This window comes from Arctopsyche grandis, chromosome 2 (assembly GCF_051622035.1).
Source record: "Arctopsyche grandis isolate Sample6627 chromosome 2, ASM5162203v2, whole genome shotgun sequence".
Classification (NCBI taxonomy): domain Eukaryota; kingdom Metazoa; phylum Arthropoda; class Insecta; order Trichoptera; family Hydropsychidae; genus Arctopsyche; species Arctopsyche grandis.
The window spans coordinates 7017437-7040141 of record NC_135356.1 but is presented as its reverse complement, the minus strand read 5'-3'; the positions used below and the strand labels follow the sequence as shown (position 1 = coordinate 7040141).

The 22705-nt window shown below is 35.2% G+C and overlaps 1 protein-coding gene across 1 annotated transcript in view; it reads left to right on the top strand.

Moving 5' to 3' along the window:
- Nucleotides 1-5500: 5500 nt before the first annotated feature.
- LOC143922860 (basement membrane-specific heparan sulfate proteoglycan core protein-like) overlaps nt 5501-22705 on the top strand; it is a 247793-nt gene continuing 230588 nt past the window's right edge. Inside the window, exon 1 of the mRNA XM_077446235.1 lies at nt 5501-5643. Within this exon, the coding sequence (XP_077302361.1) occupies nt 5551-5643 (93 nt within the window). The 5' untranslated portion in view covers nt 5501-5550. The remainder of the gene's footprint in view (nt 5644-22705) is intronic.

Genomic DNA, 22705 nt, shown 5'->3' with positions numbered 1-22705 from the left:
GTTAAGCAGATGTGTGGCCGTTAGTACCTATAGTTAGTACTACTGTTGCCAAAATATAAAAAAAAATCTAGTCAACCAGCCAGACGAAGCATTGGTCTACTAATCCTAATTTTTCATGGAAATACTTGCATTTGACCGCTAATTGGTATTCCTTCTGCTCATTTTTGATTTAACTACATATATGAGCAGTGGCGGCTCGTCCATACGCACTGCGGTACTGCAGCACCCCCAAAGAAAGTGAGAAAAATTTAATATTATTATATACATAAATGTATGTATATTGTTGCGTAGGGGTGGGTGGAGGATCCAAGAAAAGGCCAACGGTCGTTTCACAGCATTTATTGATGATTAAGGAGTTACACGTATTGCTAGTGTTCAATCCAGAATGACATGATATCGCCTACGTACCGCCTTATAAGGGGTAGATCTCTCAGGACGTCTAATCTGTTTACCTACAGTATAGTCACGTATTCGGATATGTATTCCCACGGTATGAGAAGTGCAATCATTGTTTAGCTTTCATGCACTTAGCTCGTCGCTAATCCCTAAAACCACTTACACCGGTCTCACGGTCTCTCAGGACGTCTACCCGTCTTAATCCGCTCGCAGTTACTCGGCGGCTCTGTTTAGTATACGTTACATTGCCCCCCACTTAGGTCAAATCGTCCCGATTGACCAACAAATCATAACTGATAAATCTGCAGTAGTTACATTTATCTTCGATATCAGTCACAGTTACATTTACCATTACAGTCGTTATCTTTACAGTTACAATGGAAACAATGACATTTAAAATCTATTACCGTTACATTAACGTTACCTTTACAATTTAAATTCTGTTACAGTTAGATTAACGTCACCTTTACAATTTAAACAATTACATTAAACCTTCGTTAAACTTCAATTTACGACACCTTTACAATGTAAACAAAAACATTTAAAATTTCGTTACACTACGATTTACGTCACCTTTACAATGGAAACAATTACATGAAAACTTTCGTTAAACTTCAATTTACGACACCTTTACAATGGAAACAATTACATAAAACTTTCATTACACTTCACTTTACGTCACCTTTACAATGGAAACAATTACAGTTATATTTCTAATCCCCTAAAATTAGTCATCCGATGTTTTACATTTGGAAATCATTCTTTGTCAGCTCTTCGGTCCAAAATTTTCTCACGTGTTTGGTCCATGTTGCTCGTATCACCAAAGTCCAAATTTGCTATGGCAGCCCCGTATTCCTGTCATGTGGTCCAGCATCCTGCTGCAGACCAACGTTCAACCCAGAACGTGCTCCAAAGCCATGTCCCACAAGAATGGCTCCCATCCTCACAAAAGTGACTTGGTCCATGTCTCTCGTGTCACCATCGTCCAAATTTGCTACGGTGGCCCAGTGTTCCTCTGTCATGTGGCCCAGCATCTTGCTGCAGACCAACGTTCAACCCAGAACGTGCTCCAAAGCCATGTCCCACAAGAATCGCCACCATCCTCACAAAAGTGACGGTTGACCCTGGAAAATGTGCACCCCTCAGTCTGCCACTCTGCTGGTGGTGCTTCTTTTCCGTTCCCTTGACCCTGGAAAATGTGCACACCTCAGTCTGCCACTCTGCTGGTTGTGTTTCTTTTCCGTTCCATTGACCTTGGTAAATATGCACCCAACAGTCTGCCACTCTGTTGAATGTGCTTCTTTTCCGTTCCATTGACCCAACTGAAATCCATTTCTTTCTGATGTATTTTCCAATTACATCTGCGAGATGATCTAAACACTGCTGCAACTGTCCATGTATTTTTTCAGGTACTCGTGTTTCCACTAGTTTCCAACTAGATTTTTTTCGATGTTGACGTATATCAATTGTTCCACTCTCTCTCGTTGAAGTCGCGATCTGGCGTTTCTTCGGTTTCAAATGCCCTCACGTGGTTGATCCAAGTCGCTCGTTTCCCCAACGTCCAAATTTGTTGCGGTGGCCCCGTCTTCCTCTCATGTGGCCCAGCATCTTGCTGCAGACCAACGTTCCACCCAGAACGTGCTTCCGTTGCCATTCCCTCTGAAGCGGTGCCTCTATCCTCCCAAAAGTGACTTGATTGACTCCGCCGACTGACCAACCAACATTTATCCAATCTGATAAATATGCCTCTCTGCCGTTGCATGGTTCCGATTGAATTCCATTTCAATCCGTTTACTTTCCGACTCTTCCAATTAGACTCGACTAGTTTCCAATTAGATTTTTTTTCAGTTCGTTGACATCTGCCCTCAACAAACAGTTGAAGGGAATAGTGGCTTGTAATCGACATCTCTCAGTTGTAGTCGATCTCCCGTGGATCGACGCCACCTACAGCCGCTAATTCCTGCCACCCGCGGTGAATTGGCGAACCGCCCTCGTTCCGGTCGCCCCCTGGACCACTCTGCAACTGCCGGATGCCGCTCTCCGATGCTGCCCTTGACAACGCCTCAAGTTGTCCTCTCCCGGCAGCACCTGCACGAAACCTCCCGTTTCGCAACCTCCCTCCGTCATCCCGATGAATTCTTGCTCCTCCCCATTCCTGATCTCCACTCCTCTTCTGACGACGATGCTTTCCCGTGGATCGTCGTCACCTACAGCCGCTAATTATTGCTACTTGCGGCGAATTGGCGAACTGCCCTCGTCTCGGTCGGCCTTTGGATGACTCTGCAATTGCCGGATGCTGCTCTCCGATGTTGCCCTTGACAACGCCTCAAGTTGTCCTCTCCCGGCAGCACTTGTACGAAACCTCCCGTTTCGTAACCTCCTTCCGTCATCCCGATGACTTCTTGGCGGCCACCGCCGATAATGTCAAAGTCGAGTTGCAGTGATAACTGCAATTCGACAACCGAAAATGTGATGACCGATTCTGTGTGTTGCAGTGAAAACTGCATTTTTTTGTTTCGTGTCTCCATGGCTCGAACTCTCTCCTACAGCTCCCGAAGATGGCTTCGCTGTAGCTTCTCTTCCTTCGCTGGTGACTTTGTTCCACGGCCCATCTTGGATCCCACTTCTGACGACCAGTGTTGCGTAGGGGTGGGTGGAGGATCCAAGAAAAGGCCAACGGTCGTTTCACAGCATTTATTGATGATTAAGGAGTTACACGTATTGCTAGTGTTCAATCCAGAATGACATGATATCGCCTACGTACCGCCTTATAAGGGGTAGATCTCTCAGGACGTCTAATCTGTTTACCTACAGTATAGTCACGTATTCGGATATGTATTCCCACGGTATGAGAAGTGCAATCATTGTTTAGCTTTCATGCACTTAGCTCGTCGCTAATCCCTAAAACCACTTACACCGGTCTCACGGTCTCTCAGGACGTCTACCCGTCTTAATCCGCTCGCAGTTACTCGGCGGCTCTGTTTAGTATACGTTACAATATTATATAAAAATATCAATATTATTTAAGCGTGTATTAAGCTCGCCCGTACACCGATACATCCAATAATGATCATGCATCGCGGTACTAATATCAGAAAGTGAGGCATCATTTATGATTTTGTGCAGTACGGTTTTCGATGGAATATGCCGAGTGGGCGAAGGAGGAGCGCGGGGGCAGCTAGAAGCTTGGTCTGTACTGCACTCCCAACAGTACAAATTTCTTTTTGCGTTCGTGTGCGCGCCACGCTCTCGACACGCTCCTCACTTTTCCTCATTTGTTCTGCACCTTTTGTGTTTCCTTCTACACCTATTACACTTTCCACGTTTCTACACTCCCTTCTACACGTCACTATTTAAGATGGTATCAAAATCAAGAAAAGCTGCAATCTAGTAATATCGATGCATTTTCAATTAAAGAAAAGTTAAGAAGTTAAAAACTACCTCTGAGCCAGAACGGTTTTTCATCAATAAATAGAATAAAGACATACATATATAAGAAACACAATGGTTCAAGAAAGATTGACGGCTTTGTCTATGCTGTCAATTGAAAAAAAATGATTATGAACAGTGACAATTTTAACGAAAAGGTGATGGACCTTTTTTCATGAAAAAAAGACAGAAGAATCAATTTTTTAATGAAGTAAAATACATATAATGTTTAATTTTGATAATTTTGTTGTTAATAGTAAAATATAATCCAAATAAACATTTTTTTTATTTTTAATCAACCACAGCACCCCCAGATATTTTATCCACGAGCCGCCACTGTATATGAGTATAGTTGCAACCAAATCTTCGTATCTTGACATTTTCAGACATAACTATCACAATCTCTCGCGAACTCCTCTTGTTTATTTTTTTGTTTAACTATATTTCGAACAGGTATGTAATTCTGAAATATTTTCGAGTTAATTTTTTTTTTTCGGTGCCATCTTATCGATTCCCGATAAATCATCACCAGTGATATATATCGCTGCTCTTCAGATCATGTACGGGCACTACGGAATCATCACTCCGTCCACAAAATTGTGAATTGGGCTTCTGAATCTCTCACATTCAGAACATCAATTCGTGAGGCATTTTTCGCTTTAAACGCCTCTGCTGAATTTTCGAGTTAATAGCAAAGAAAATAATTTCACATAAAAAGTAATATAATTGATAATAATTAAACATACGTATGTTCGAAAAAATCTGCTCTTAATACACGCACTTATTACTTCTTCGATGATCAAAAGCGACTGAAAGAATTGACGCAATGGTAAAATTGTACATTCAAAAAGGGAACGAAAAGCATTTCTGTGTGACATCATTTGTTTTTTCAAATAACACGCATGTTTACGGTCACAATCAATCGATGCTTCTCATTATCATATAAGAACAAAATTAATTTAAAAAAAATAATTTATATTTTTCAAGCACGGATAATCCGCCAACCGGATAATCCGCGCCCGGATAATCGAGAGTACGCTGTATGAGTAAAAAAATGAAGAATTTGAGAAAAACGGATGCGGTGCATCCGCTCTAAAATCGCCAGACAAATTGGACGACAGATTAACGGACGGCTGCTTTAAATGCAATTCTCATCTTCTCGAATGATAGATTGCACATCAGATGACGGGTAACCTTTCGATGTGCACAGATGCAATTATTAAAATTGAGTTGGATCTTTCAGGCGAGTTTGATAAGTTCCGAATCTTGCCTTATTAAACTCGCCAGAAAGATCCAACTCAATTTTAATAATTGCATATGTGCACATCGAAAGGTTACTCGTCATCTGGTGTGCAATCTTTCATTCGAGAAAACGAGAATTACGTTTAAAGCTGCCGTTCTGTTAATCTGGCGATTTTAGAGCGGATGCATCAAACCCGAGAAAAACACCAGTGGATGCATTTACAGGTGCGAGGCGCCATCGAAACGCATCCATCACAGAGTGAGTGTGTGTGTGTGTGTGTGAGTGTTTGGAAGTGAGCGCGGCTGCAAGTGCTGAAAGTGTCGGCTGAAATAGTGCAGCGGCGTGCCGGCGTGGGGCGCCAGGGGGCAGGTTCGAGTGGGGGGTGCCAGATCGGTGCTGGGTGGGGGTTGTTGCGGGTCGTCAGGTCTCTTCTGGCTGGTCGTCAGTGTGTGGCGCGCTTCGCTACGATCACGTCGGTCATAATGGGCCCGCCGCCCCCCCACACACGCCGCCCCGTGCTGCCGCTTTTGCTGCTGCTGCTGCTGCTGGTCTCGCTCACCGCGGCCCTGCAACCCGTGAGTAAACCGAAATGCACTTTTGACAACTTTTACCCTCACTTTCTTCCCGTTCCAACTTCGATTCCAGGCCCTCACTCACTCGTTCGGACTATTCGTTCCGCGTAAAATGTATGAAAAAGAAATAAAATAAAAAGAAAAACACGAAAACTAAAAGCGACGGCGAAAACCATCCCGGTGGTGCATTCTTCAACTTTGGTCGAAGGACACGAAAAAAATTTAAGTTTGTTTTAATATGTTTGATAAACTTACATCAAACTTTTCTATACGTACATATGATATATGATATACCCGGCTTCGCCCAGCATTTGTAATATAAACAGCTTCAACATGGCGAATCTATTATTAATATTAAATTTATTTGAATCGAAAAAAAAAATATGGAATCAAATCGTCGTCGTAGAAACTTTGATTTGTTTTTCGATGTCACCAACAAACCTTACATACATACAAAGTCTCTTTCGAAATTATATATTAGATTTAATATGTTCGATAAACTTGCATCAAACTTTTCTATACATAAGATATACATATGTACTATTTGTTTTAGCCGGCTTCGCTCAGTATTTTTTAATATAAACAATTTAAACATGGCGAATCTGATCTTTTTTTTATTAAATTTATTTGAATCGAAAAAAATGTACATATATCGAATCGTCGTCACAAAAACTTTGTTTTGTTTTCGATGTTTCCAAACCAAAAAAAATACTTACAAACATACATACAAAGTCGATTTCGAAATTATTTATATATGATTACATAGGTTAGATATAAAAATTATGACTGAAAATTTGCCTTGTAATGAAAATTTCTAACTATGTACATATGAAGAAAGTTTTGGTTTTTCATTTAGTGCTCTTTGGAAAGTAAAATTTTCAATAATTCCCGGAATTTTTTGTATGACGGTGATATGTGTCGGTTAAAAAATATTTTTTTTAATATTTTTAAAATAAGCTCCATTTTTATTCTATTTGCAAAAAGTGTTAGTACATATAATATTTTTAGTTTTAAATTTGATTTTTTCAATTAAAATTTTGCCATACCATATTATAAATAGGCTTACAAAAAAAAGCGTCATCAGTGATCGATTCCGAGTTCAAGTTGGAGTTTTCGCACCATCACAAAACTTCATCTATTGTTGCTACGTACGCAGATAAGGTAAAAAGCGTGATCACCGATCGATTCCGAGTTCAAATCAGTCATACGTATTTTATTGTTCTAAAAATAATTTTTGAACTTAAAATCCTTTAAAAAATAATCGTTTTAAAAAAAATCGTAAAATTTCGCCAGTGTACTTTTAAAGAATAAAAAAAAAAGATACGTATCTGAAATTGACTTGTCCATATATTATTGCCGCGAGGAAATTTTGATTTCAAATGTGTGCAATTTTGAAAGACTACACCTGTATGTATATACATATGTTTAATATAATAATACCGCGTTCAATGTTTCGTGAGAGTGGTCCAAGTTTTGAAGTAACATGTAATTAAATTCACAGTATACTTGATAAAGTATGTCTGTACAATATACGTGCATATTAGAGTATAATAAGTATTTTGAAACAATTTCAATCCAAATTAGTTCTAAATTGAAACCTTAGATGGCGTTGAAAGATTAAATTCTGACAAAAGTTACAGCGTCGAATATTTTACGATTTCTGACTTTTGATTTTGTTAAAAACACCGTGTATTTTTGTTAGTTCTGCGGTTGTATAATTTTTTTAAAATAATATTATACTTCGTCTTTTCGGTGACCTTTCGTGTACCAGAAATATATTAAGGACAATAAGCGACCGAGAGTTCCGTTGGTTCTTTCATCTGTTCTTTCCTAATATATTTTATGTCAGAGTTTTTCCCGAAGTGTCCGCCTTATCTATTATATAATCATCTGTAAACCTCTGCTAGATTACTTTGAATAATACTACCATACCTACATATTATATGTATGTTCCCACAGTGTTACAGTTTGGTACGATAATGTGAAATAACTAACATCGATTCGATCATTTTTATTTATTGATAAATTAAAACGTTTTAAAAATGAATTTTCCACTATTCAGTATATGCGGAGTTCATATGCTATTTTATATACATATGTACATACATGTATGTATTTATATTTATTTGAATAAATAAACTGTCGTTGATTTGCTATGTCTCATGTAATATTAAAAAATAATTTCATATGTGAAAAAATACTATTTTGACATTTTCATACTGGATTTATTCCGCATCAATTATATGTGCATAGATATGCGTATTTTTTTATGTAATTATTATAATTTTTTGCAATCATCGTTTCATTTGATATTTTAATTGAATTATTTTTAATGTCGTTTGTCACAATTTTTATTTAAATTCGTACAAACAAAACTGGATATGCAATTCGATAAGATTACGTTTAAATAAAACAGTCTTAGTATGGGAGACATCGACGAGCGGTAAACTAAACCCGATCCGTGAAGTTTTTGATATTTTTTTATTTATTTATATTTTCGGTATCAAAACATTTCGTAAATCAGTACGATATTATATTGTCGAAACGTAGGAAGTGTGATTACGTATATTTGATTTTTATTTTTTTAAATTATCTAGTTAAATTTGGTGTTTCATCAGCTGTGTCGGTTGTAAAGATAACGCGTTATGTAAAGCGGTTCTTCTTATTGTCGTCATTTTTATTTTCAGATTGTTTAATTATCGTTTTTGTAAAATAAAGCCGATTTTTCACGTCTAATCGTCAAGTTAGATGTGGCGTGTAAAAAAAAACCTGATTTTTTTTAAAAATCGTAAGTACAAATTCCGCGCCTCACGCTTGGTGATACGAATTGTGATTTCGCAATTACGCAATCTTGATTTTTTCATTATTTTTATTATTTTATGCTTCATTATCACGGCCTCTTTGCTGTTTATTAATTCGAACGTTAATTTTTTCGTGAATTTTTTGATGAAACCGAACGGCCAATTAATTGACCCGACTGGACAGTTCATTCGTATTCTCATTATTTATTTTTGCGCTTTACATTAACGATAATTGAATATTCCTATTGAGATAAAACGTAAAATCAGCTCATTGTATTTTTCACTTATCACACACACACACTGACCTGTTTATGTATTTTATACGTGTGCGGAAAATTCATACACGAAATATTGATGTCGTGAAAAATTCGACCTTGAGATTTTACAACCTAGTTATGTATGTATGTAGTTAAACATTTCAGCTGCTTTTATTTGGATATGTTAATACATATACATATACATATGTTTCCTGATTTTTGATTTTCATAGCAGTTGAATTCGTTTATTTTGTTTTAATTTTCAACTGAAAATCGTATTTAATAGACGTTTAAAATAACATTTCAATAAAAAATTAAAGAATTTTTGCTTCACAAGACTTCTATAAGACAAGAGTCGAGACAAACGTTTCAAATATCATATCTTGAATCGGAAACACAGGGAAACGCAAAATTTAGCAAGAAGAAGACTTTTTGCGAGAGGAACACTGTCGAAAGATCAAAGGGTTAGAAAGAGAGACGCATCCTTTTAATTGCCAATTAGCAACTCCATTTAATAATGCACTTGATGTAAGTGTTGCATTTCGACACAGTCCCCACACACCCTTCGGGAAAAACACAACATTTTCAAGTAGAGTGCATGACGCTTGTGGTGGCACGAGACGAGTTCAACTACGTCAAAGGTGCTATAATCCCACCGTGTTTGACTCATTAAACAGCGTGTAATGGGGTAAACCGATCCGTTGCAATTATTCCGCACGAAATTTCAAACACTCCTATTTTAATATTCAATACCTCGCATACGTAAAATCGTACTAGCAGGATTGACAGGCATTGCTCGGGCGTGTGAAAGTTGTAAAAAACAAACTTTTTTAGGAAAATGTGCTATAAGGTATACCAAATTTAAAACTGTAGATTTACATAGCGGACAAGCAAATAAACATTCGTCTTTATTTAGTTGATACCCTCATACATATACTACATACATATTTTTAGTTTAATTTCTGTATCGATAAATGCGTTATTTTTTCAAGACTTCTTCACGTTACAAAATCTTCAAAAAATGTACTAATATTATATACCAAATTTTCGGACTAATTTAAGATATTTGTATTAAGTATATCAATGTGTCACTTATTTTAGTTTTTAGTTGAAAAACCGAATGTTTCATTTGTATGTTAATCAAATTATCATTAAACAATCATAAAATCAGATACAATATGTATTTTAACGGCTTCCCAAATGAATGTCGATAAAACAATATTCGAAAGTCATCAACATCGTCTACAGCCATTCACCATTGATTTCTGGATGAATATCTCTTCAACACGCTTCCACTCGTCTGGTTTGTGCCACTTTCATCCATTTCAACCCACACATTTTCCTAATTTCGTCTGCCCATCTTCCCTGCGGCCTTCCGTTTACCCTTTTGCATTCCCTCGGGTACTATTCTAGAATATCTTTTGTCCACCTTTCATCCATTCTTCTAGCAACATTATCCATTTCAATCTCTTCACTCTATCCACTATATCCACTAATATTGTCATACCTCTCATCCACGTATTCAGTTTCCTGTCTTTCTTCGTTATGCCGAGCATATAGCGTTTTATACTTCTTTGAGTGCATTGGACTTTGTGTAGCATATTGGCGTTCAATGTCCAAGTTTCACATTCATACGTCATCAGTGGCGAAACACATTGATCGAAGATATTTTTCTTCAGGCAAAGTGGCATTTTGATTTAAAAACGGCATTCATTCGTCCAAATGCACTTCATCCTAATTTCATATGCCTCTTTATTTCTTCTTCTAATTGCAAAATTGCAAAATTAATAGGTCTTCATTGTGGAAATGTTGAGAAAAAAAAGCTCCCGTGATGATTTAAGTGTTATTCGACTTTTAAGTTTAAATTTTATTTTATCACAAAGCTGACTTTGATCAGTGTATCTGTAGTTTAATAATTGGCTTATTCTAAACGACATATTTTTAAATCGACTCTGTGTACATATGTAGTTAAAGTTTTCATTATGAAAATAAAGTCAGCGTGTACAAATGTTTAAATATGAAAACGGTTTATTATAAGAATTATGTTTTCAAATAGTTTATTGTTTTTCAAATATATTAAATTTTATACGCAAAATCGATAGTCATTTGTTAAATTTTCATTCGAAATCGGTACGAAGCTGTCGATATTAATCTATAGACAATATGTCTCATCAAATTCAAGTACTGACGCTTCATCCAGTGGTACTCAAGTTATCCCGAACGCTGGATGGCTGGATTAAACTAGGTGTGTACAATTTGGTCTTCGACTGTTTCAATAATTGGTGATGATTTTGCTTATTATATTTAGGAGATTTCATCTTTCTTTTGTATGTATTGTATCAAACGTAATTTTTACTTACCCTACTTCTCTTTCACGTTCTTTTCGTCTTTGTATTTCTCATACAATTTTACATATATTTGTAGTAATTAGTTAGTAAATACATATTATATTCGAACCGATCTAGCATTAGCCTTACGTAAAATGTACATGCTATCGCATTCGTCCCCAATTAGATCCGCGATGGCTAATTACATTTCGTTTGAGTTTCGCATTGCATTTTGGTCACGAAATATGTACAACATAGCGGTCGGTAGAATTTGACTTTTAATGTTTGTTAGGTTTGAGTTTGTGTTTCGTGTTTTGAAATATTTACATTAATAAAATTTTAATATACATATATTACGTAAGTTGTTGATATTATTAATTTATTTATGGAATACGTATATATTTTACATTAATGGAAATTTATATTTTTTAGACGATAAAAATAATTGTCAACGTCATGTTATGGACTGCAAAACTTACAGTAATAGTATTAAAGACCTTGCATTGAATTCTTCTGTATTAATATTATATTCCTAGTTGATAATATTTATATTGCCTATGTAGAATCAAGCTGTGAGTATCTTAATGTCATTGTTAATTCATACGATATTATTATTACGACAAGTTCTTTTTATATTTTTTCAAATATGGGAATCACCGTTATCGATTACTGTCAAACCTTTGTTAATACAAGGATCAAATACCACCGAAAACACTGCAGGGGGCGAGTTTTGGCCTGTATTGCCATAGCATAGATCAGGCTTGCTAGGGTTTTTGCACTCGAAAAGTTATCTAAAAAAAAACACGTGCCGCTTACCACTCTGTATTACTGCGCCCTAATGAGCTCTCTAAACTGTTAGAAACAATTTTTTTTCTTCTTCTCGTCGACACTAAACATTTCGAACGACCATCAAACATTATAAGAACCGGAGAAAGTTTTCACACAGATATAGAGAATTTGGGTTTTGAAACGTGCACATCTGAGCAAACAGCACCGCAAGTGCATTCGAGTAGCATTTGGCTATTTTTGGGTCACGTTGGTGCTAAAAACCAAACAGTGAATCACTGAAGTTATGTATCATTTCTCGAAACGCTTAAATTTGCCGAAAGGCCATGAAACACTATTTCCCCAAAGGAGCGTTTTGAAAATTGTATCATGTACAAATATTTATACGTTCGATTGTGGACTGTGTGTTGGTTTAGGCTCGATCTTATAATGGTCCGTACGCACCAAACCAACGACGATTTTGGGCCAACTTTTAAAACCAGTGGCGTACAAAATATGGAAATAAAAATTAAATTAAAAAATTGAAATTAAATATCAAAATTAAGTTAAAGAGCGAGATTGAGCTAAAATTAGATCATCGTTGATGTTTTGAATTATGACGATACGCATTACAACCAGAGAAATATTATAATTTCTCTGATTACGAGCGAAAAAAACCTTGTTGTTATTTCTTATTAAAAGTCGTCACGATATACTACTGTGTTTCCGCCGTCGATGAAACATTTAACAAAAAAACTGTCGGTGATTTGTCAAAGGGTTTTTTTTTCTTTCGTCGAAATAAAATTAATAATCACACATTATCCGATAAATTTTACCTCTGAGATGGATTTAATTATTTGATTTATTTCGACGAGAGAAACAATTGAAGACTAAAAAAATTTCGATTGATATACCGACAACGCACCGGATTGCGACGCTCGCTCGATCACCCATACTAATACATGATATATTCTCAGTAACTGTGCATTACGGGGAAGTAAAAATAATAATTCTTTGGTTTTTTTTCGATTTTAGTGCGTATCTTCGTAAGTCAAAACATCTTCGACAAACAAAAGTCGAGGATTACCTGTTAGTGATTGTTGATGATCTAATTTTAGGTCAATCTCGAAAATTTATTTAAATTGGGCATGTTCTGTTTTAACTTTCAATATTTTATTTTAATTGTAATATATTGATTATAATTTTATTTTGATATTTGAATTTAATTTTAATATAATAATAATAGTTTTAATTTTGATATTTAATTTCAATTTTTAAATTTAATTTTTATTTCGATATTTTGTACGCTACTGGTTTTATCCTGCTGGTTAAAACGTTGGCCCAAAATCGTCGTTGGTTTGGTCCGTACACAGCATTACATATACGAATCATATCGCTCGATATGGTCCATTGTCCTTAATCAAATTGTGTAATAAGTCTAATCGCATTGCGTTTGGAATGTGGAATACCATTAATCACTTATATTGCTATCTTAGAAGTGCATTTTAAATCATATATTTCTTTCCTATGTAATTGTAAGCCTCTTGGGGTATTATGAACTGTTTGAAATTTTGTTGCTACAACTAGCCATACTTCTATGACTACAGTACATAAATATACATATGTATGCAGTGGCGGACTGGGACTGAAATCAGTGCATGCCAGGAGTCAAAGGGGGCCCCCACCCAGGGTTAAAAAAATTTGTCCCCCCCCCCCCACATATAACAAAATTTTCTTCTTTCCATCACGCTAAAAATCAAGGGCAAAAAATTAATAAAATTTTCAAAAATGGGAATAAACAAATTTAGGTACAAGAAAAATGGCAAAAGCAAAATAGATCCATAAATTACATTGTATATTTCGTTTTAATCCTTGTCATATAATGCATCATAAAATAACGTGGCATAAAAGCGGCTTTTATTTTCGGTAGAAAACAATCAGGGACGTCATTTCAGCTTTTTCTTGGGGGGGCAGGCAAATATTGGTCAAATTGAATTTTTTTTCAAAAAATCTTTTTTATATCGGAATAAAAATGGAAAATATAAAATATGAAAAAATTAAGCTTATTTCTGAAAAAATAATTATAAAAAAATATTATGTAAAAAGCCAAAAAAGCGCCGCAGGCGAAAATTTTTTTCCAAAAATCTTCACATGGTTAACAAAAATCGACCATCAAAATGTATCACTATATCAAAAAATATACGAACATTCGGAAAAATAAACGATACACATCTGTTTTTGAGACAAAATAAAGTAAAGGGGACCTTTCTAACGATTCGCTCCATGGGATGAACAATTTCTAAGAATGTTACTAATGGCATACCACTTAAAAACCAAAATATACTTGCTTCAAAATAATAAAATCTTTTTTTTTCAAAGCACATAGCAGCGATTATTTTATTAGTTACCCAAAAGTAACATATGTACATAAGAAATAAACGCAGCATTCATAGATCCATAGTATCTCATTAATCATTAAATCCATAATATTTTCGAAATTCACACTATTCCTTAATTTAGGGGGGCGAGTGCCCCCCCCAAATTACGTCCCTGAAAACAAAAAATGCATAATATTTTCAATTAATGTTGATCGAAAATCAGGATTTTGGGGAGGGGGCCCCTATCCTATGTTTCTATATACATGGATTTGTCTAGATTAGGAATAGATTTAATATTCGGAAACTGTTTAAAATTGTGTATTTAAATCTTACTATATCGTCGAAGTATAATCAAATGTTATTTTGAAAGTATGTATGAAGTAAATTTAAATCGCTGGTTGATGATGAATCGTCCTATCAAAATTGTTTTAAGCAATTCAGTTTATATTATTCAGGGAAATTTGTTTATTCCCATTTTTATTTCAGTAGGTAGTTGTTACATAGGTATTGGTATATGCATAATATTGAGGTTGGAAATGGGCCCGGTAAAAGGGCCCACGCAAATGTTGAAACTTACATTTCGAGCCTAATAAAAAAAGTTAACCGATCCTTGGGCTGTTAAAGCAGGCATTAGTTGTTTTTGTATATCGTAAGAAATTTGTTTTGTTGAAATACCCAAACTCTAGGTCCCAAAGTGCAATATCCTATAAATTTTTACACACGTGAAATAGTTAAATTAAAAAGTTATTTAATTTTACTGAGGGCCCATATTTTCTAACGGATAGTGGGGCCCACATGCCATCGGGCATGTACGCTTGTATGGCCAGTCCGCCACTGTATGTATGTACATCACAGATTGAGAATTACCCGATTGTGCCTTGCATTAGAGATAACTCGTAAGTGTATTTACATAAGTATGATGTAAAAAAAAATAGACTTCCTAACGGGCTGTATGACTATTTTTTTTGATTTTTATTATTACTAAATTATGTTCACAATACATCTTATATCTATTTTAATAGCTACTGATCTACTGATCATTTTCTATTTTAAAATTTTAATTTAATTTTGTTAGTAATCGTAATATTGTATTATTCTAATGTTAATGTACAGCATAATAGGAAAAATAGCTCAAAAACCTATTTACAATTGATATACACTTGTACTATGGTAAATAGAAGACGTTTTCACCGCGGAAACTAGGGAATCTGACCCGGCACAGATATTCCCGTCCCGGGAAGTACAACTGGTAGCACAACGCAAACTCTTGCAATTCACAAAAGTTGCATCACCTTACGCGGTGTTTCATTTCTTACGAGGAAAAGATACCCAATTAAATTCATAATTAAATGAACTCCCTTCACACTTCATGTTTCAATAAGTAGATAAAAGTTTTTTAATTGTAATGTATTCATCATAAATATTAATATCTCAGCCCCAAATGAGTGATATTATTTATTGAAAAAAAAAAAAAAAACTTATCACTTTCGATATTACAGTGACGTATCGCGTGCGCGAATTCTCGATTGGATTCTGCATCATAATATTTCAACGTGAGATAAAATATGTATTATTACGTAAAAACTCTTCCGGTGTGTTTATGTACGCAAAATTTGTCGGAAATTTGTTGACTACATGAAATTAAATTCACCTGCATATGTACACACACATATGTATGTACGTTTGGTGTAAGGCTTGTATAAAATTTATACTATGAATATTCATATAGCGAAATATGAAATACCTTACACATTTGTAGTAATTACAAAACCTTTAACAATATCGTAAACGAGTGACACGGTTGCGGTAAACGAGTTTTCTATATATGCATGTAAATCTGAAAAACTACACTTGAAATATATGATATATTCTTAAATGTTTCTTTTAATTTGACTGAATACGCACGAAAAATGATTGAAGGGCATCGTGTGCATTTTTTGGATTTTTGGGGGTTCGTAATATTGTGAAATTAGTGAAACCTATAAAAAAGCTTGTAAAAAGGGACCTGTGTTGCGAAAAGTCTACATAAACTATGTACATATGTACATATCATCATCATCATCATCATCATCATTCACAGCCATTCATCACACTTCATCACATGATGAAGTCCTCTTCAACACGCTTCCATTCGTCTCTGATTTTTTGGAGATTCCCATCTCATCCCACACATTTTTTTCTGATTTCATCCAACCATCTCCCCTATAGCCTTCCTTGCACTTTATTACATTCTTTCGAGCACTTCTTGCGTCTATCTATCGTCCGTTCTATGATCACCATTACATCAACTATCTTTGTCATACTTAGGCGTTGGTTTAGTGCTTTTAAAATAACCAAAGACCGCTTCATTACTTTACAAAGCAAGAGAGCTAAAAGAGCAATAGTAATTGACAATAGTGAACCATTTTTTATCCAAAAAAGCATCGATTCAGCATCAAAAAACGTCGATCTTTACTTTTAACACGCGTATTCTGTTTTCTATCTCTCCTCGCCATGCCAAGCATACATCATTCCACACTTCTTTGAACGCATTGGATCTTATGCAGCATTCTGGCGTTCAAAATAAGATGTAAATTCGGATCTATGTAAACAAACCTATTTTTTTCAATTTTTTGCCTGATATCCCATCCTTATTTAAATTTCACGAAAATGCTATAAAAGTACATTTCATGAAGTAAAAAAAAACCATCTATTGTTACTACGTACTACATAGATAAGGTAAAAAGGTGAATTTTTTTGGTTATCTCTTTCAACTAATGTTTATATTAAAATATATAAAAATAGTATTAACCTTTTGAGTAGTGAGTTAATTTTTACATGAGAAACGTCTCAGGAGTGAGTTTTTTTTTTTCAATTAGAAGATTTTAATTATATTTAATGTATGACATATAATCAACTTTAAATTAAATTTTAAAAATTCAGTTGTTCTCAACCTTTTTTAAGAAGTTCTGTGGTCCTCAACTTTTTTTATTGACATATCGAAAAACTTATTCTGGATTTATTTATAATATATTATACCAACTAGATTACAATTAATTTTAATTCTTATTATAATGAGATTATAATAAAAAATAAAAGTTCAGTGGTTTTCAACTTTTTTAGACGGTTTTGTGGTTCTCAACTTTTTATTTTTATCTTATAATGAATTTATTTAATATATATTTCATAAAATACAACATTTCTTCTGATTGGATTACAGAAAAAGAAATCAGTGGTTTTCAACTTTTTTTTTATTTTTATCTTGAAAAACTTATCTACATAGAATTTATTTATGATATATTTTATAAACTAAAACATAATTTTATTGTAATAGTTAGATTACAATCAAAGGTAAACATTTAGTGATTCTCAACTTTTTTTTTTATCTGAAAAACAGATTTTTATAAAAAGATATTTTACAAACTATAACTCAATTCTTACGGTTGATCATAGCAAAAAATTATATAGGTACAAAAAATAAAATAATATAGGTACATATGTAGCTTATTTATAATATCTTAGGAACAAAAAAATTTTCCAATAATTCTTGGTCTACTCAGTAGAATCTACTGCCACTGATTATCCGTGTTATAATATAGATATGTACATAGGTGGGGTTTGGTGACTATTCAATCACGGAGTCTTGAACGGGAACGAATCTGCAAATTTTTTATAACTTTAGTATTGAAAAGTTTGAAAATATGTAAGATAAGTTGATATAAAACTTACGTCAAAATTAATAATTTTTTCTCGTGTGGTAATCTTCAAAACAAGGATGTACACATAATGCAACATCACATGGAAGACACATCCATCGTGTGTCCTTTCTTGTTTTTGGGCGTCTTACGGAATGACTACACACGTGACATGCTCTCTGCGTTCTTGATCCTTGGGCAGCTGTTTCAGGCACTGGATGTGGAAAATGTCTAGCCGTAAGTCTCACAGGATTGTCTTGAGGTTTTCTACCTCCGGAAGGAGATGGTCTCACCTTATGATAGTTTTCTACTATTTGTTTTATTATATTTAGCCGAAAGTCGCTGAATTGAGGTTTCTCGCCTGTCTTTACTAAATATAAATTGTAGGCATTCAGGGTGGACACATCAATCAACCGGAAAAAAATCTTTTTGTACCATTTCAATGTTTTTCTGGAGGTATCCATGAAACTAATCATCATATCTGATTTATCGACAGTGCCCATATTCAAATTATACTCCACTACGGCTTCAGGTTTGTTGATATTTTCACCTGTCGTGTAATTGATTGCATCTGTTTCAACCATTTTCTTTTCATGAATATTTGTGAGCATGTGAACCTCCCGTTTGTCAATCCATTTTATTGCCAATAAATTGTTACAATGTAGAAATTCCACATACCCACGTTTATGTTTTCCTGCGGGAAATTTTGGAAATCCTTTCCTATTGCATCGTATGGTACCGCATGCATGGGTTTTATTTTCGTATAAATATTCAAAAAGTGCCGGACTGGAATACCAGTTGTCAATATACAATCTATGTCCATTTCCCAAGTAATCTTTTACCATTGTTTTCACAACAGACCCAGATACTCCAAGATCTGGGTCTGTTTCTATTTCTGTTTGTTTGCCGGTGTACACAATGATGTCCAAAACATACCCTGTTTCCACATCACAACAGACAAACAGCTTTATTCCAAAGCGATGTCGCTTGTTGGGAATGTAGATTCTAAATGATAACCGTCCTTTCCAAAGCAACAGACTTTCGTCTATGCATATGTTTTGGAAAGGATAAAATATCTCTTTATACGATCTTTTGATTGGATCCAATAATGGCCGGATTTTCCATAGTCTGTCGTTATTACGAACGGTGTTGTCTGTGAAATGAAGCGCTCGTAATAAAAGAAAAAATCGATCCTGTGAAAACAGAACACGGAAGAACGGAGTCGCAATGATTGGATTTGTGGACCAATAGTCCTTCATGGAATTTTTTCCAACTAGACTAGTCAACATAATTGTACCCAAAAATACATACATCTCCGAAACATTTGTATCAACCCATTTTTTTAGCTTCGACTTTTCACTTAGATTTCTACTGATTTGAGCGGCGTATCTATTTGTTTCTTTGACTATTGTGTTCATTGCATTGGCATTGAAATACAGTTGGAAAAAATCAAGTTCTGTCTGCATGCGATATCCTGGCTGAATTCCGGATAATGCATTATCGAATGGGTGTATTTGAGGAGTAAAGTCGCCATCTTCCCATTTTCTCTCGTCATTCCGACTGCGTTTGGGTGGTTGTGGTTGTTCGTCATCATCAGTATCTTCTTCGTCTGAAGAATTATTCAATTGGAGAATTAAGTCATCCAAGTTATCCACCATATCCTCATCTTCACTGTCAAAAAAAAAATTGTCTATTTCTTGATCATTTGATCTTTGAGACATTTTGAATTTAAAACGAGCAGATCACAATTTTTATTTACACTTGATCACAAAAAATATTATAATGCACTTCACAAAAAAAGTTTTTATGTACCGAGTCGACAAGACGCGAATGCGTTCGATAACGCTAATTGGATAACGCATCCAATATAAAACCGAGATCCGATTCTAGTGTATGTTCGGAATCAACTGACTCGAAAAATCTTGTCGAACACTCTTATTTTGTGGGAAGTTGTAAAATTGACATATTTCGCTCGATTATATGATTGATTTGTGGCCCGATGGCGACCCTTTGGACAAAGTTTCCCTTGCATTCCGGACAATTCTCTCGAAAATAAATAAAATTCTAATTTCACGCTAAATTATTTTTATTAGGGTCAAATGAAATAATGTTAGTCAGAGATGTCGATGTTATTCGTTCGGAACATATTTTATAGTGTTTACATGTGGAAAATATTACTTTAGAACAAAAAGTTGTCGTCATGTTCAGTCATCAAAATTTAACTGGCTTTCACGCCTCGTTAAATTTGGTTTCTTTATTCGAATACAAAAATATATATTCACAAGAGTGAAAGAGAAACCTCAGCAACACTTGAAAAAAAACGAGATGCAAATATGTCGAACAATGAGAGAGGTAGAGTATTTTGAGTGATTGAACGTGTCAAATCGTACAAGTACGGCCGTACTCTGGCGGGGCCATTTTTTTTGCCACGTACCCGTACGGCCGTACTCCTCAAAGGGTTAATACAAATTGTTACTGCGTTTTCTTAGTGCCAGATGGCGTCTAAATATCTGACAAGTATCAAAAAAAAAAAAAACTTGATTTGCAATCGGTCCAATTTCCGATGACGACACTTTTCACGACACGACTCCCCACTACAATATTCGAATCGGTGCAATGGCATGTCACGTACTATATACTCCGTACTCTCTTCGTCAAAACAACAGTTTATGCAACACGCTCTCGAGGGAATCTCTCCTCGACGTATGTACATACATACATAGGTATGTATGTATGTAGCGTTTACATACGTATGAAGGATCTCGACGAATTCTGCACATGTCTGAAAGTCCAAGGTGCACGTGGCGGGTATCGAGAGCCGTGTGTGACCACACAGAGTGTGTTGTTGTGCCACAATTTTCGGGATGACCATGACACTTGTTGGCCGGTCGTGCGAGTTTATCACAAGAGATAATTGCGTATTTTTACGTGCGGCTTTTAATCGCGAACAACAGTTAAAGGTTCATTCTGGCGGTCAAGTCAAACGGAGAGCGGCGGTGGGATGGGGGTGGAAGGGGGAGGTGGGAGGGAAGTTTCGGGGTGGGAGTTTTAGGGTAGAGAGGGCAGTGTATTGGGTAACACTCGTCGTTGCTCTAATGAGCGCCACTCATTATCCACTGCTGTCGTATCGAATGTTACACACACACACACACACACACACCACACTTCGCTATTCGTATGTAAAATATATGTAAATACATATGTATAGGTATATTTAAAAAAAAAATGTATATGTATGTATGTACAGTATCTTCTGTTAAAAGTGAAATGTCCCTCCTTGTAAACTTCCTCTACCGACTAAAATAATTTCACTGTTCACATTTAGCCAGCAGGTTGCTTTGATACTAAGCACCGAGGGCTCGTTCCCGTGAGCTGACCTCGATGGAAAATAATGTATTCTGAATATAATCTTTAATGCTGCTGATCGGACTTGTATATTTGTGATTTCAAGTCGATCGCTTCTTATAGGAGTCTGCCAAGTTATCTGGCTTTGTCGGGTCATCACGTATGTATGTGTACATATATAAATAAATAAATAAATATATGTATGTACATTGCATTACCAGCAGTATGGCTCGGTGGTTGCATTGATACTAGGCACCGATAGGTCGCCGGGTTCGATCACGTGAGTTGAACTTGATTGAAAACCATTTATTCTTTAATGCTGCTGGTCAGATTTGGATATTTGTGACTCCAAGTCGATTGCTTCCTAACAAAGTTTGCCAATGTATCCGATTTCATTGTTGAAATGGTTCCTCCATCAAATTGGCAAAAACCATTCTATCCACTATTTGAATATTATTTCAAAAAATTGTTATCTATAACATAGATGTCTCGCTAATTTTCTTTATGCTTATATGTCTTGACACAGTGATGCGTTAAGTATTCTGTAATGTCACTGTGGCTAAAAATGTAAATAAAGAAAATAAAATAACGTGTTTTGACAGATATCATTATACACAGTGAAGGGGGTTGGAAAAGTTTTCGGAAAATTTTAATATAAAAATTCGACGTGTTTTATTGGAAATTTTATTGGACGTCGAGATACATTTAGGTATCGGAAGTTACTCGTCTTCCGGTTACGTGTGTTGCAGTCCGGTAGTTCGGTTAGGTATATCTAACCGAAAAACCAGAATAGCCACATACGGTTTCCACATAATCGAAAAATGTTATCGAAAAGTCAACAGCCTTGACCTTACGACTAGTTAGTTAACTGCTACACGTGAACAGGTGTTTTATTGTAGCTAGAATTACGTGGGTACATATGTATGTATATATGTATATTTAAATCACAACTTGGGTCTTTATCGCATCCTTTTCAACGTTACGACTTTTCCTTATTCGATGTTCATTGACATTATAAAATTTAATATTCTCAAAAGTGTTTCTCTGCAAACATTGAACGATGCTTTCTTGTAAGAATTGTCGGTGATGATACAGGGATGCTGCTGCATCAGGCGGCAGCCTAAGGGAGGCGGTTTAAGCGGCGAAATCAAAATACAGTTTGACTATGAAGAATATGTCAATGAACTCGAACAGAGGAGAATAAATTTAAAATAAACTTTTCTTAATTCATTAAATGAACGATTCACGCTTCTGGATTCCCATAGCAAATTTTTTCGGTGTTTTATATGATATTATAGAACGCAAGGATATAGATGACAAAACGTTAGAAAATTATTGTACCAGTCGCCAGTCAATTTTTACGGGGACGAGTAGGAGATTATAATAATTAAAAACAGCATTTTGATATGCTTATATTATATTTCCCAAAGCAGTTTGTATTTACAGTAATACGCTTATATTTACGTATAATCACAAGTACTAGTTACTTATTAAACAGTTCAATCACAAGTTACTAGT